The 15,197-nt window shown below is 33.6% G+C and overlaps 1 protein-coding gene across 1 annotated transcript; it reads right to left on the bottom strand.

Annotated features, from left to right (window-relative positions):
• Positions 1-485: 485 nt before the first annotated feature.
• Positions 486-14,546, bottom strand: LOC111510887 (Death related ICE-like caspase). The gene is made up of 5 exons (XM_023166843.2): positions 14,153-14,546; positions 12,559-12,809; positions 6,602-6,751; positions 6,394-6,546; positions 486-2,854 (listed from the first exon to the last, which is right to left on the bottom strand). The coding sequence occupies exons 1-5, from the start codon at positions 14,281-14,283 to the stop codon at positions 2,607-2,609; spliced, it is 933 nt and encodes a 310-aa protein (XP_023022611.1). The 5' UTR covers positions 14,284-14,546; the 3' UTR covers positions 486-2,606.
• Between the last annotated feature and the right edge of the window lie 651 nt (positions 14,547-15,197).

Here is a 15,197-nt window from a genome sequence, read left to right as displayed (position 1 = left end):
GTATCAATATAAACCCCTAAATATTTGACTGCAGTTTTATCAGCTTGGTTTGAGTTTATTGTTTCAAAAGTTTCTACTTGTTTTTTGTTCATTGAAAATCAGTTCATTTGATGCAAACCAAGATCGTGCTTTGTCTAGGATATTATTTAAAGGATGTTGAGGAGTTTTAAGTTTGTCTACTCCAAAAACACATGACACTAAAACGAACAAAACTTTTTGAAACGACCTAATACAACTGTTTTCAGTTGTACTGAATGAAATTTATTTGATAACCCACTAAAATAAGACAGATAAAAAGACCAAGAACTCTGGTTGAGCCACATGCTAAAACAAAAGGAAAATATAGTGTTGCTAGAAAACAGAAACAAGACATGAAATTGTTGCTACTAAAACTGAATAAAGATAAACACCTTTTGCTATTTTCTGAAGTGGATAAAGAGGGAATGGAAAGAGGATATATTAGATATTTGAAAAATCATTACAAATCTGTATCTGAAATAATATATTTCCAAAAATCTATGAATCACTAATATTATTGGAAACTATTACAAAAACAACTGCTCGTGTAAAAATGTATATAATATATAAAAAACATGACATGGAATCAAATAAAGTAGGTACAAGTGGAAGGTGGTAATGAAGAGAGTCAGTCCGTTGAAACATAATACATTGGAATAAAAAAGATTTACTCCAATTTCATCTCAAGTGTACCTACATCATATCCAACAAATTTGAAACTCATTTTTTTTCAAATTGAATTGACAAATGCGGTTTTGGAGAAGCCATTCTAGATTACTCCAATGTAACTGTCTTCGGAAATATATAGATTTTCATTCTTGTATGATTCAGCATACTATTGATACTATTTAGAAATCTAAAACTGTATTGAAATATTGTGATCATTAAACAAGAGATAAACATGTCAAATATTTGTGGATTAATTTGTAATAACTGAAGAGAGCATAGGAATAAATTGGTATTGCCTTTCCATTTAAATCACAAATTATTCTACAATGACACTGGGCAAATATAACACAGTAAATGTAAGAGCAAATTGCTCAAATTGAACCCAAGCTAGGAATAATTGCTTAACAAAATATGGCATCGTAAATGCTGAAGGCTTTCTCCATTAACCAAATCTATCATTTCCGAAGCCCAAATCATACTTAGAGAAAATAGCAGAAATGATTATCATTCATAGTTGGATAATCTTATATGGTTTCATAACACTCAGGAGTTCGAGATAACATTTGCAATCAACAGTATACAGTAATTTTGATAGATAGTTTCAAAATAGTTGCTTCGAAGCCTAATACCTCCAGTACGTTATATGCTAAAGCAATATTTTAGTACGTAATAGAAAAATATAATTGTATGTTTTATAAAATCACTCATATTGGCAGTGACTAGATTTAGAAAAGTAAAACCTTCAAAAAATAGATAATTACTTTGTTAGGAAAACAGATCAATTTGTGGTTTAGGACAAACTAATTGAAATTAATCAAAAAATAATACAAATGGCATGAATTTAATGTCTAACATGAAATCAATCTCAATTATCACTAGTAGAAATATTCACCACCAAAAAACTTGTACAGTGGATATTGACAGATTAAATGTCAAATTCTATATGTGGGTATATACAGGATGTTTACAGTCTTACAGCCATATTTCAAATAGAAACAGATCAAGTGAATATTGAACAAAAAAACCTTCATTTAATTTTAGTGATCAGCCAAAATAATTGTTGTAATCTGTATAACATTTCACTGTGTGAGATCACTGGTACCTTCCAATGCTGCTAGATCATTCATTCCGTAAAATTTATCAACATTTGCTTTATACAAAGTGATTGTATTAGGATTTTTGTGAGAAAATATAACAAAAGAACCGAAAACATCCCGTATAAATATAATATTTATAAACACCCACAAGATCAAAAAAATATAGACTATTAAAAAAACAAATGGATTTAAGTAGAAAGTTTACACATGAAATTAGTTTTCAATGGGCCTTGTTTTGTATTAGATAACATCAGTTCATTAAGTATCAACACTAATATGGCACTAATAACAAAAAGGGCAAGAGATTGTATAACCCATTAAACTAACAGAAATTTCCAAAATTGAAAAAATATATTAGCTTCAAAATCTGATTATAGAAAAAGGTAATGAGAAAAACTTAGTGCAATATTCAATATATGGGTGCTGCTCTTTTTATTCATTGATAAAAAATTGACAAACTCCTTTCCAGACAACATTTAAAATAAGATCTCATTGAAAACAATTTCTTGTGTCCTTATCATTTATACTTTACATTAGTGATAACGCCCTATAAATATTCGAGGGACTTAAAGGCAACTTTTCTTTTTTCAAAAATAATATTTTACTTCCCATAAATGTTGGTAAAACACTGTGAATAGGAGACGGTACATGCACTTTAACCCCTTCGTATATAATATACTAGATAAACCTTCACATGGGTAAAAATCTATATGAAACACATACTTAAAACAAGGTTAAAAAGTAAAGTATTTAAGATAAGACAAGAGCGCATTTCATTATCTTTCAAATTATTCTAATGGATCACATCACTTCAGTAATAATTTACTGTGCACTTGAAGGGGCCTTGAAGCGAATCAACCTGGTGAGCATACTCATAATACAAGGTATTTGTTTCTGGCGGTGCATCGTCATGGAATCAGGAACGTTGCTTTCGAAATCTAGAGCGACACGCTGTGATACGAAAGTAAGGATTGTCATGACATCGTACTCATTCACCCTATTTTTAAGTTCCTCACAGAGAGATTGGATGAACCATGAACCCCTGGTTGTGTTACGCCATGAATAGTACCCTGAAGGAATATAAATGTATAATTCATTGAAACTGATAGAGAAAAAAAATCAATATTATTATTTCTACAGTATATTATTGACGAGGTCTGTTGAAAAAGTAATGAAGTTTATTTTTTTCAGAGTACACTAAAACTGCAACTAAAATATGTAAAATAATCTGTCGTCCACTTCTCGAATATGCACATGTAATTTATTCAAGTTGTCATAATCCTGCATTAAAAAATCTCCCAACAGCTGAAACATTTACACCCTCAGAATATACTACTCAATCCCTTAAACGCACTGCTTTATAGAACTACAAAAGTGAAACCTATGAAGGAGAGACTATCAGACCTAGGAAACCGCTTTGCCAAAAATGAGACTAACTTGAAGACCCTACAGGCATTATTATGTAGGGAAAGAGCTGAAGGACAACCATCCAAATTCAAATACCAGGAAAAAACTATTTGTGAAAACATCAAATCACTCTCATAATTTATAATTTTTTTTTGTCAGAAATATAATGTACCTCAAATTTATTATGTAAGCATATGTAAAAATCACTGCAAATATTTAAAAATTGTACACTGGCTGAAGGACTTCAGTTGATGGTCCTTCGGTATTCACCAATAAATGACATTTATTATTAATAAATTGATGGATGTAGCCGTTACTACGTGGTAGGAAATCATAACGAAGAAAAGAGAAATGAAAACTTTCTATATTTTTAACCACTTTTATTTGTAACTAACGTTGCTGCAGTTTCGTCCTATACGAACATTTTCAAACTTATAAAATACACATAAGTTTGTATAAGTTTGAAAATGTCCGTATACGACGAAACTGCAGTAACTTTAGTTACAAATAAAAGTGGTAAAAAACATAGAAAGTTTTCATTGCTTTTCTTCACATGTATTATTATTTTTATTTATTTACTCATCAATTTCTACTTTGTCCCCTTCAAAATAGCTCCACCAAATATAATACACTCGTGACAGCGTTTTTTCCAATTTTGAAGCAGTTCTAATATGCTCTTTTTGGTATGTCTCTGAGCTGTCTCAGCGATTCAGTTTTTAACTCCTCAATCGCAGCAAAACGCCATCCTTCCATGGATCTCTTCAGTAATAGGAACAGAAAAAAGTCGCAGTGGACCAAGTCTGGTGAAAACGGTGGCTGAGGGATGATTATGGTGTTGTTTTTGACTAAAAAAATACGAATAAGCAATGACTAGTGAAGGGGCACACAGCAAAAGCCTTGAAATGTGTTACCACAATACCGGACGGTTTCTTCGTATTACTTCTCGCAAGTGGCGCAAAACTTCAAGATAATACTCCTTACTGACTGTACGACCATGAGACAAGAACTCCTGATGCACTACGTAACGGTAGTCGAAGAAAACAGTGATCAAAATCGAATTGGCGAAGAAGCAATTCGGTTTTCAGACCAAAAAAGGTGCAGGAGATGCTCTGTTCATCCTTCTCTAAGAACTGTATACAATAAACAATGGAGTGGTGAGTGAAGTGCTATTTTGTGACACTTGTCAAACGCCTTTGACTGTAAACCATAAATTTTACTACATAAAATGAAATACTATGGTTTCAGAAAACAGAAACATAAGTGGACAGAACTGAAACAGAGAACTCAGATTACATCGAATGTGGGGTTCCTCGAAGTTCATAGCTTGGACCAATTTTACTCTTGTTCTGTTTTAATGAATTGGCAGGCAACCTTTATAATCTTTGCACATGACACTACCATTTCATATTCTTATTCTTCAACATTAAAAAAACTGTTTATCTTTTCAGTGTATTTTGGCTGATATTCCTCTAGGTAATGGCCTAATACAAAATAATGTATACAAGTTTTCAGTGGTACACATGGATGGAGAACTGAGTTTCCTGAACCATGTCAATAAAGGATAAACAATTGTCTTCAATTATTCGAGACTGCATATAGTTGCAAATGAATTAGGTATAGCAACATTAAAGAAGGGTTCACCATACCATGCCTTGACTGAGACTCACATTTGTTACATTGTTGCTTTCTGGGGTATTTGAAACCAAGAACATTTCAACTCAATCTTTAATCCAAAAAACCTGCTACTCGCACTATTTTTGCAGAGTAGGACCAAGGTATCTTGTAAAGAATTATTCAAGACACATCAGTTGTTTACTCTCACTACTAATTCTCGAAACTGCCTGTTATGGATACAAAAACAAATCAGAATACAAGGTTATTGATGGAATCACCCGCCAATGAGATGACATAAAAACTTTCAATTCCAAAAGCAAATCAAATAATATAGTCATGCATTTATAATGAACCTTTTTCCTGAAGTACGAAACATCACTCACTAGCAGCACTAGTAGTTCGGTAGGGACAAACACTGCCTAATCCTCATACAAACATATGGTAAAGTACAATTAAAAAAAATGTTTTTGAAACAAGAAGATGTTAGTATACAGACTCTAGTAAAAGAGTAGCGGTAGATTCAAACTGTAATAAAAGAAATTTAAAATAATTATGAATTTCAGATTTATTTTCGAGTGAAATATGAATCGAATTTAGATGGTAATGAAATAAATTTGATTAAATATAATAAATGAATATACTTCAATAAACGATTGAGATTATATCTCATTCTATCAATGCTAATTAACTATGAAAAATTTACAATTCATTTCATGTTTAGAGGATATATATGAATATTTATTCATTTTTTGCACTGTTTAATCCACCCTCCTCAAAGCATGTACCCATTTCTTACATCTAACCTCATTAATATGAGGTTTTTTATAACTGGTATAATGATATTCTTCCAGATATCGATTATCCGACGTACAATTCGCAAAAGAGCAATACTTTGTTGGCATTATACTAGCACAAAATAATTTTTTATAACAGATTTATATTTTCAAATAAAAAATTATTATTACGTGAATAACACTGTTTAACATGCGAATAGTTTGTTTGTCCCTACTACTAGTGCTGCCTCGCATGACACGTTCGCTGTACTATTTTCAGGAAGAAATCCAATTCTGAAATATTCAATCATCTGACAAAATAAATTAAACATTCTAAAACATATACTGTGCTCAGCAAAAATCTAAAAAATTCTCTTCAAGATCTGGAATTTTTTGAGACACTGTTTATAACCTGACTCATCACTTCAGTATTAGTATTTATTTAATGTTGTATTTTATTTATTAATTTTAGAGTTTACTAGATACTTTTATGTACTGTTATGTACTGTTATTATATATTATATTATTATTGAATCAGTATCATGTGAATCATGGTATAAAGGCATATCCAGCTATGTTCTACACTGTGTTGATGAGATTTTTTTCATCTTCAGACAAAAAAGTATATTTTGATTTGAAGTAAACGTACCAGTTGAGTTGAGACATGAACAATTATTGCACTAATGTGATTTTTGCTCAGTACATTAGCTCAGTTGTGATGGTTTTTGGAAACCGAGCGTCCCAACTACATTAACTTATTACATAAGTAAATTTACTATAGAATTTGAACCTTCAATCTTTAACATAATACCAACCTTTGACAGTGGAATAGACAATTAGAAAATCAGCTTGCACTGGGATTCTGTAAGTATCACAGATTAAACCATCAGTTTCAGTCTTGTACAAGTTGACACCACTGTCAAGTTTGTCACCTTGGCATGCTTGCATAAAAAACATCTTGGGTTTACCTGAAACAATTTCAAGGTGGAATAAAAAAAATTTGAAAAGGTTGAAGTGTTGTACCTGCTAGAGTTGGACATTTATCAGCTGTAAAAGGTGACCAGAGGTAATCTGGCTTATAAGGAGTATCTTTAGCATATATTATTCCCATCTCACCATGGGAAAGAACTGCTACCAGGATGCAGTCACTAGATGAATGGTCCATTCGTGCAGCTGAACATAAAATAACATAAATTTTAATATGAAAAATAAGAATTGAAACTTTTTCTACATTCTTTACCACTTTTATTCATAACTAATGTTACTGCAGTTTCCTCCTATAGGAACATTTTCAAACTTATGCATTAAACTAAAAATGATTGATTACATTAGCCCTTATATAACAATCCTGCCCCATGACAACGCCCGTCTGCACGTTTCACAAATCACCGTCTGATAATTGAACGAATTGAGCATCAAAGTTCTGCCTCACCCGCCATACTACCCAGACCTCTCGCCAACGGACTACTATATTTTCAAGTACTACTTCGATAAGTTTCTCACCAGTACAACCTTCGCCAATCAAGACCAGACCTTCGTCTATTTCATCGAAACCCGAAAAAACAATGTTTATGCTGGCGGAATGAATCGACTTGTCTGGCAAAAGTGCAGTGAGTATATAAGTGAGACATTACAGTTTGGAGTAGGTAGGTAGGTAGGTCTAAAGTGAGTGGGTCTATTCGACCCTCCACCGCAACCCATAAGGGTTTATTGTGGCTCACACCTATTCACATTCGGCCAAATAAACCCAGTTTCTTAACGAAGCCGATTAGTTTGTATGATGAGTGGTCTTTCAGGTCAGATGGTGAGAGTACGGATCTGCGGAACTCAAAGAACCTGATTCGGTCCCCAGCGGGGCAGGCACAAAGTATATGCTCTGCAGTTTCATCATATTCCAGACAGAGGAGGCACACACTGTCTTCCGACAGTCCAAGTCTCTGTGTGTGTGATGATTCAAATGACAGTGTAAGAAGGCCTGTTAGACATTGTAATTCATCCCTACTACAGTAGGAATCAACTGTTTGGAATCAAGCTTCGCAGGATGAATAAACGCCTTGGAGTGAGCCAATCCTGGAAGATTCTGCCAGTAGTCCAGGTGTCATCCAGGTGTTGAGTGTTTGTTTGGCAAAGCCCAAAGCGATGCCAATGACAGGTTCTGGTCCAATGAAGCCGCTTGCAGCACCCTCCTTTGCAATAGAGTCAGCAGCTTCATTGCCTTCCAGGCCAGTATGGCCAGGAATCCAGACCAGAGACAATCTGTTTAGTCTTCCTATCGAGGAGAGTCTTTTTTGGCAGTTTGCTACCAATTTAGACGTTGCTCGGTGGGAGCCAAGAGCTTCCAACGCCACTTGACTGTCCGAGAATATTTTTATTGACTTGTGAGTGAGGTTGGATTTATCCAATCTCTCCGCACACAATTCAAAAGCGTAAATTTCCGCTTGAAATACACTCGCATAAGTTCCTAGGCAGGTAGATAACTCTGTCCTAGGTCTGCGACTGAAAACACCTGAACCAGAACCGGAAGGTGTTTTTGATCCATCTGTGATCTATCTTAATAATTCCTTCTCCTGCAGGATCCAGTCCTCTCTACTCGGGAATAGTACTTTATAAGGAAGTTCGCTGTTGACAGTTGGAGGTCATTTCCAGGATGCTGCGACTTCCAATGTCAACCAACAGTCTGTTGCATTCTGCATTGAATTGATTTGTGCAATTGGCAATGTGCACAAGTCTGTATGCAGTCCATCTAGCCTCTTTCCAGAAAAATGTGGAGAGGAGGTAGATCTAGAAGGATCTCCATGGCCGCTGACGGTGTGGTACTGATGGCACCACTGATAGCCAGACAAGCCTTCTCTGTAAGCCAGAGAGCTTCGCTTGGGCCTTTTTCTGTAACGCCTTCGGCCACCAAGCAATTGCACCATACGTAATCATTAGTCTGACAATCATCACATAAATCTAATGGATTTGTTTGGGACCTAAACCCCAAGTTTCACCACAAATCCTTTGACATGTCCATAGAGACAGTCTGGCTTTGTGTAAAACTTTTTCCAAGTGAGCGTTCCAGGTGAGTCTTTTATCAATGACATTGCCAAGATATTTCAACACCATTCCAAATGGAATGGCCACACCATTGAGGGAAAGTAGCGTTAGATCGTCCAATTTCCTTCTCTTTGTGAAGGGGATTAACACAGTTTTGCTGGGGTTGACAGACATCTGCTCCCTCAGGCACCAAATGAGAATAACGTCCAACGCGCTTTAGAGGATATTACAAGCTACCCTTCCCGACGTGGACCTTGCCAGGATGACAAGGTCATCTGCATAAGCTTGCAGATCAACTTTTCTTCTGTCGAGGGCATGGAGCAGACTATCCACCAGGAGCGACCACAGAAGGGGAGATAGTACCCCATCTTGAGGGCAGCCCCTGGTGACCCTGAACCTGATAGCCTCGCCTTGGAAGAGTCGTAGTTGCAGTTCTGTGTACTAGCATGGCATAGTTCCAGCCAGTTATGGTCTATTCTCTTTGTTGTCAAGGGATTGGGAGATTTTCTCAACGAGGTTGTTTAATGCTGAATCTGTCGATTTGCCGGTTTGATAAGCATACTGGTGGTTATTCAGTGAAGATGCATATAATGCTACCCTCCTGATATGTCCGTCCTCTCAAGTCCTTTCAGCAGGAAGGATGTAAGGCTGTATGTAGGTTAGCAGAAATAAATCAGAATCTAAAAATTGTTCCGTCAGGGTGCCTCAGGGTTCTATATTAGGTCCACTCTTATATATAATATATGTAAATGATTTTTATAGTGATCATTTCGTTATGTATGCTGATGACACATCTTTATTGATAACTCAGGAAAATATTAAAGCGACAGTTAATAAAGCATCTGATGAAATAAAAAGAACCCAAAAGTGGTTCTCCGACAATGGTATATTGTTGAATGAAATGAAAACTGTACTTTTACGTTTCAATCATTCAAGAACAACTCCAGATCACAGTTTACTAGTAACGTCAATTAATGGATCAATTCAACAAGAGGAGACAAAATTTTTGGGTTTGAAGATAACAGAAAATCTCAAATGGAACAAGCATATTGATACAATTTGTAAAAAGATATCCTCAATATCTTATTATATTCAACAACTACGCTGGAATGTAAATACATCACTCTTATTAATGTACTACCATGCATACTTTCATTATAACATTTCCTATGATATTATAGCTTGGGGAGCATCTAGTGATTGTTCCACAATACTACAAATTCAAAAAAGAAACAATAAGGTATATAGCAGGAGTTACTAGATGGATAAGTTGCAAACTCATCTTCCAAAATCTCAGAATATTGACTGTTACAAGTATATACATTTATGAGATATTAAAATATGATGCTGTTACATTAATAACAGAATATTTTTGGTTTCAACTTTTATATAGTATGTACATGTTCAACATTTTAGGCTGATTTTAGTAACGATGCTGTTGCATAAATAGCAGATTATTTTAGATTTTGACTATTATATATTATATTATATTATCTATGTAAATTGTATATTGTGCCTTTAAGTGCACAGAGTTTGTATGTTAATTTTGTATTTGTACACTTTTTGACATACTCAATGTCATCTATAGATGATCCAACTGAATAAATATTATTATTATAATATTTTAGTCATCAGAGAACATAATAGTATATTATTTTATATGAGGAAGCTAATGCAATAGCAAATAAAGTTTACTGGTTACCAGTATTAATGTATGAAATTGAAATGTGAAAACAATGTGTATTTCTCATATGAAGTGAGAATTGACAGAGGCACCTTGAAGGTGCCGTTATTTGATTAGCACTCTAGTGATAACAGTGAGTATCAATAATCTTTATCAGTGTTTCACAAACTGATACATCAAAAATAGATATAATCAATTAATTTTCTATGTTATGAATATGATAGTACGGTACCAATAATTTCACTAGTATATGGAAGCTCAACAAAAAAATTAGGAATGCTATAGCTGAAAACTAAAAACAGCTCACAAGTCTTCATTATTGTTCAATTTTTTTTAAATCTACACAATAATAAAGTGAAATGACTTCTTCTCACAGCCGAGTGCTGTCATAGCAATATATGCCACGATTATACTTTTAACATAATAAATATTTCTTTTCGATTTTCAAGTATTGCACAGTATTGGAAGATCGGTCAGATAATATAAATGCATGTTATTGGGGTTTGATATCAAGAATTTCTCATTATTAAATTTCGATTTAGGGATAGCTACCCTTCAATAATCCAAGTTCTGAGATTATCTATAATAAGAACTCGGAGACGCTTTCATAATTAACGATAAGAAACACAAATGCCATATATAACAATTGGTGCATGAAACTGAGGAAAAATATCAAATGTGCATGATAATCATAAAATTTCACATATTGCTGTATTACCAGAGAATTTAATTTCAAGCTTTCAACAAACTGTGATTCATTGTAAAAGTTTTATGTCTACAAACTAATAATTAATGTACCATTTCAACACTCATGATTGTGGTTTAATAATAAACCGAAACTTCGGATTAAATTAAAACAATTTTGCCTGATCTGTGACCCTCCCTACACTAGTTTCATCCTTTAAAATCTAAAATTGGGACACCATAAATACTCAACATTTTTTTTAATACTTGGGAGTTGTTTGACTTGTCCATTTCGTCAAAGTCTCTGGAAAATGTTGCAACCTTATGAGCTTATTGCGTTTTCCCCATGTTTTTCAATAACATCCATTTCAACAAACTTTTCGGATGTTCATCATATTGTTCTGCACATAATTTGGGTTATCTATAAATTGTTTGCCTCACATTCGCATGAAATATGAAGCGCAGTTTCTGTCACTTTTTTGCATTGCCTGAAGTTAAGATCTCCGTTGAACAGAGCCCTGTTTCCTAAAGAGAAATAGCGGAATTACAAAACTACGGATAATTAGTACGAGAAAACACAGTTAATCTTAGAGTTGAAATCACCAAAAAGCTGATGATCCTGCTTTTGAAACACGAAGAAAATTCGTGCAAAATTTGTTCATAATTTTAATGGTGAATAAATACACCAAATTATTATGCATTGTAAACAGCAAAATTAGATATGGAAAACTTTAATGAAAATCGATACTAGATTATCTAACAGTAAGATCACTTAACAAGAAATATTGGTAGAGGAAAAATAAAATGAAAGTAAACTAAATTTATAGAAAAATAGTGAGATGTCAAAGTATTTGCGCAGAAGAAAATACAGATATGAATTTGAATGGAAATTTCATGCAGATAAGAAAAATCACTTGAAAGTGCAGGCCCTACTTATTCAGAATGATAATACAATAACCAGTTATTCAACTGAATGAAGTACCTGCAGATGTCTGGAGGAAGAATATGTAGAAAAAAATTGTTACTTATCTAAATCAAAAAAAGATTAGTCAAGACACAAATCACAACTTGCAATATTTTTGAATTTTCACAATCAAAACACTAGCTGAGAGCCAAAAAATGTGAGCATTTATAATCTGAACAAAACATTAGGTTCGGAAATGAAATTACTAATGCCAGATTTAATCATTTTTTATATCTTTTAGGGATTCGAATAACTAAACCCACTTGCAAAAGTTGTTGCATTTTAGTGTCCTGAAGAAGTCTTATTACTTGACGTGAAAGCTTAATGTGTTTACATTCTGAATGCTTTGTCCATGAATCTTCGTTTAGTTTTTTCAAAACTTCAACAGCAATACATTGATATCTATAGAAAGGTCATTGATAAATCAAAATCTATTTGGAATATGTGTATTAATGTTCAACTTCAAATCTCAGTTCTCATAAAGAAATTAAAAAAATATTCATTAACCAAACAAAGAAAGATTACTCTTGGTAAATCGCATTTGTTGCTATCAAAAAATTTCACTGGAGAAAACCCAACCAATCAGCAATAGAATTATTAAAGATAAACTACCTTGTTTTATTTGAAACTCGATATCAGTATAATTCAAATCTTTGAAGACTTGGACATCGAATCCTAATTTTACTAGACACTCCTTGAGGTTTTTACAATCTTCATTAGTACCGGAGCGAGGTTTCAATCCACCACATTCAAAAACTTCATGATTGAAAATCAATGCTAACCCCCTTTTTGGATGATCCATTCTGTAGTGGGTGGCATATTTAGGAACAGGCATTCGTGCAAATACTTTTCCAGACTGGGGTCTGAAAGAAAATTCAAAGATATTTTCCATAGTAAATAAGACGACAGTAATCCAAATAAACTTCAACAGAATTCATGAAATAATTTTAATGTGTGTGACTGGTAATTTAATGTTTACAATCGCCTATGATACGCAATCCTATGAAATTAGTAAATTTCTTTCTTTATAGGCAAGCTGAATCAATGTATGTTAATCAACATGTGATTAAATCTTTACGTGATTATTACAACAATTTTTCTAAATTTGACCAACCTTAATGCAGTATAAGGTGTCCTCGATTCGTGTTTGGTATCATCAGCAGTTGACATAAAGCTGACAGGAATTTGTATAGTGTTAAATCTCTGATACAATTAACAATGTCCAACAGAATATTCTTTTTAACAATAATTCAACTGTAATCAGTAACACAAACATATGAGAACGCATCCAATTGAAAAGTACACATACAGAGAGATTAGTGGAAAATTAACTTGAAATCAAATCCATACATAATAATAGAAATGTATTTACTTTTTTGGGTTATTCACTTAAAAATCTGTTTCAAAATAATATTTGTTGAATTACAAAAAAATCACCCTCTAATTACTACCACAATTGAAAATAATCTTTATCACTTTACAACTCATTTTATGTACTTGAAGTGTGCTCTAGAATTTCAACTAGTTCAGGTGTTTAGTGGTTGCCCTTTGAAATGTCAACTTGATATTGTAAAGCAGTATCTCGAGAGTGAGCTCAATACCTTCATGTATGGTATTCTGTAATTCATTGGATCTCTTTAAAAATAGTGCTTTAGGTAGAGTAAGTCCGACAAAATATTTCACATAGGGAAGTGGTTAACTGATCACTCTGGGTATCTATGCATCTCAGATGAATTTTAAAGGTGTCAATACATTTTGTATTTGTTCTATGATCAGAATCATCTTCTTAATATATTCAAAGAAGAGTATAGAAATTTTCAAATCTTAGTCTTGATAGGTTATTCAATTTTACCACTTTTTTGGAGATAAGGTCCGATTTGGCTCAAAGACCAAAGAAACCTCTATTACAAATACTGGATTATTCAATTGTTATGGGGAATTGCATCAAGGGGACAATTCTTATAATTCTGTTGACCTACTGGGAGAAGCTATAAACACTACATAGAATTCATATATGTTATTGTTTTCTTATTGAATTATCCAACCATAGCTATACCCACTTTTTGTAGCAGAACAACCCTTTAGGAGCATTAATTTAGACCAGCTCCAACGCAAAATTATTGATTTGTCACATATCTTCCACAAAGGATGTCAGTATCATTATTATAAGATTCTCAAACAAGTAAACTTATGATTAGTTTGTTACCCAGGTTGTCCTCGAGCATCTCCTGCATCTTTTCCACTTCCGAAGCATTGACCATCTTCTGCATCATGAAAATCTTCTTCAGGATTATTATGGCCATTGCCTACTACATCTGATCCGTTGTTTGTATCCATTCCTTCCCTGTAAACTATCCAAAAAATATGCTGAACTCCAACTTTTCCTAACTACTCGTTTTATTTATGAATCCAGTGTGATGTAATTCAAACTAAAAATCTGCTCTAGCTATAATTACGTGTCCAGTTTTCAGTTATATTTTTCAACACGACCACCAAAACAACACACAATCTAAAAAAATTCAAAAATATTTGAAGAACTGAAGACTTCTTTGTTTGAAAGTTGTTTAAGTTCGTTCGTTTGTACATAAAAATTATGTACCTTTCCAGGCAACAACCACTACAGAAACAGTGAAATTTGACAGTTGTTACCAATGTCGATGGTTGTTACTGCTCAAGCAGCAACTACTCAAAATATAAGAACATAGACTTTCGTTTGTGTATACCAGTGAAGTAACATGTTAAAATTCCAAAAGTCGTAGCTGAATATCTTTTTCTGAAGCGTTCACATTGAAAACGAATGTATTCTTCAATACTATTGCAATAAATTCATCTGCTAAGTGAATCTGATATATGTAAATTTAAGGAGGAAGCATGAGGTGACAATTGCCGTTAGTTGTCATTTTTTCCAATACTTATATTTTCTCTTCGAGAATGCCTCATTTCATAGTATACCCCTCGGTGGTCATTGCCATCCCTATTAAAATGCTGAAATTACACCGATGGGTATTCTACTCATTTTGTACACCTGCTAGAAGTCATTATGACTCCATAGGACATTTAAATATGGCAATATAGGTTTTATGTTATAAAGACGATTTGTTGAATTCGCCGATGAGTCCAACACCACCGATTGATATATCTCGTGGATAAAAGATATGAAAGTTCTGGACGTAGAATTCATCTAGCGCGTTATTTCTATTGGCTGGAGCAATCCATCGGATATTTTCTGTTGAATTCAATAGCTCACCTCT

This window comes from Leptinotarsa decemlineata, unplaced genomic scaffold (genome assembly GCF_025532065.1).
Source record: "Leptinotarsa decemlineata unplaced genomic scaffold, Ldec_3_MD MMD2_tig00004307_RagTag_RagTag, whole genome shotgun sequence".
NCBI lineage: Eukaryota > Metazoa > Arthropoda > Insecta > Coleoptera > Chrysomelidae > Leptinotarsa > Leptinotarsa decemlineata.
This window is presented reverse-complemented; position numbering and strand designations above follow the sequence as displayed.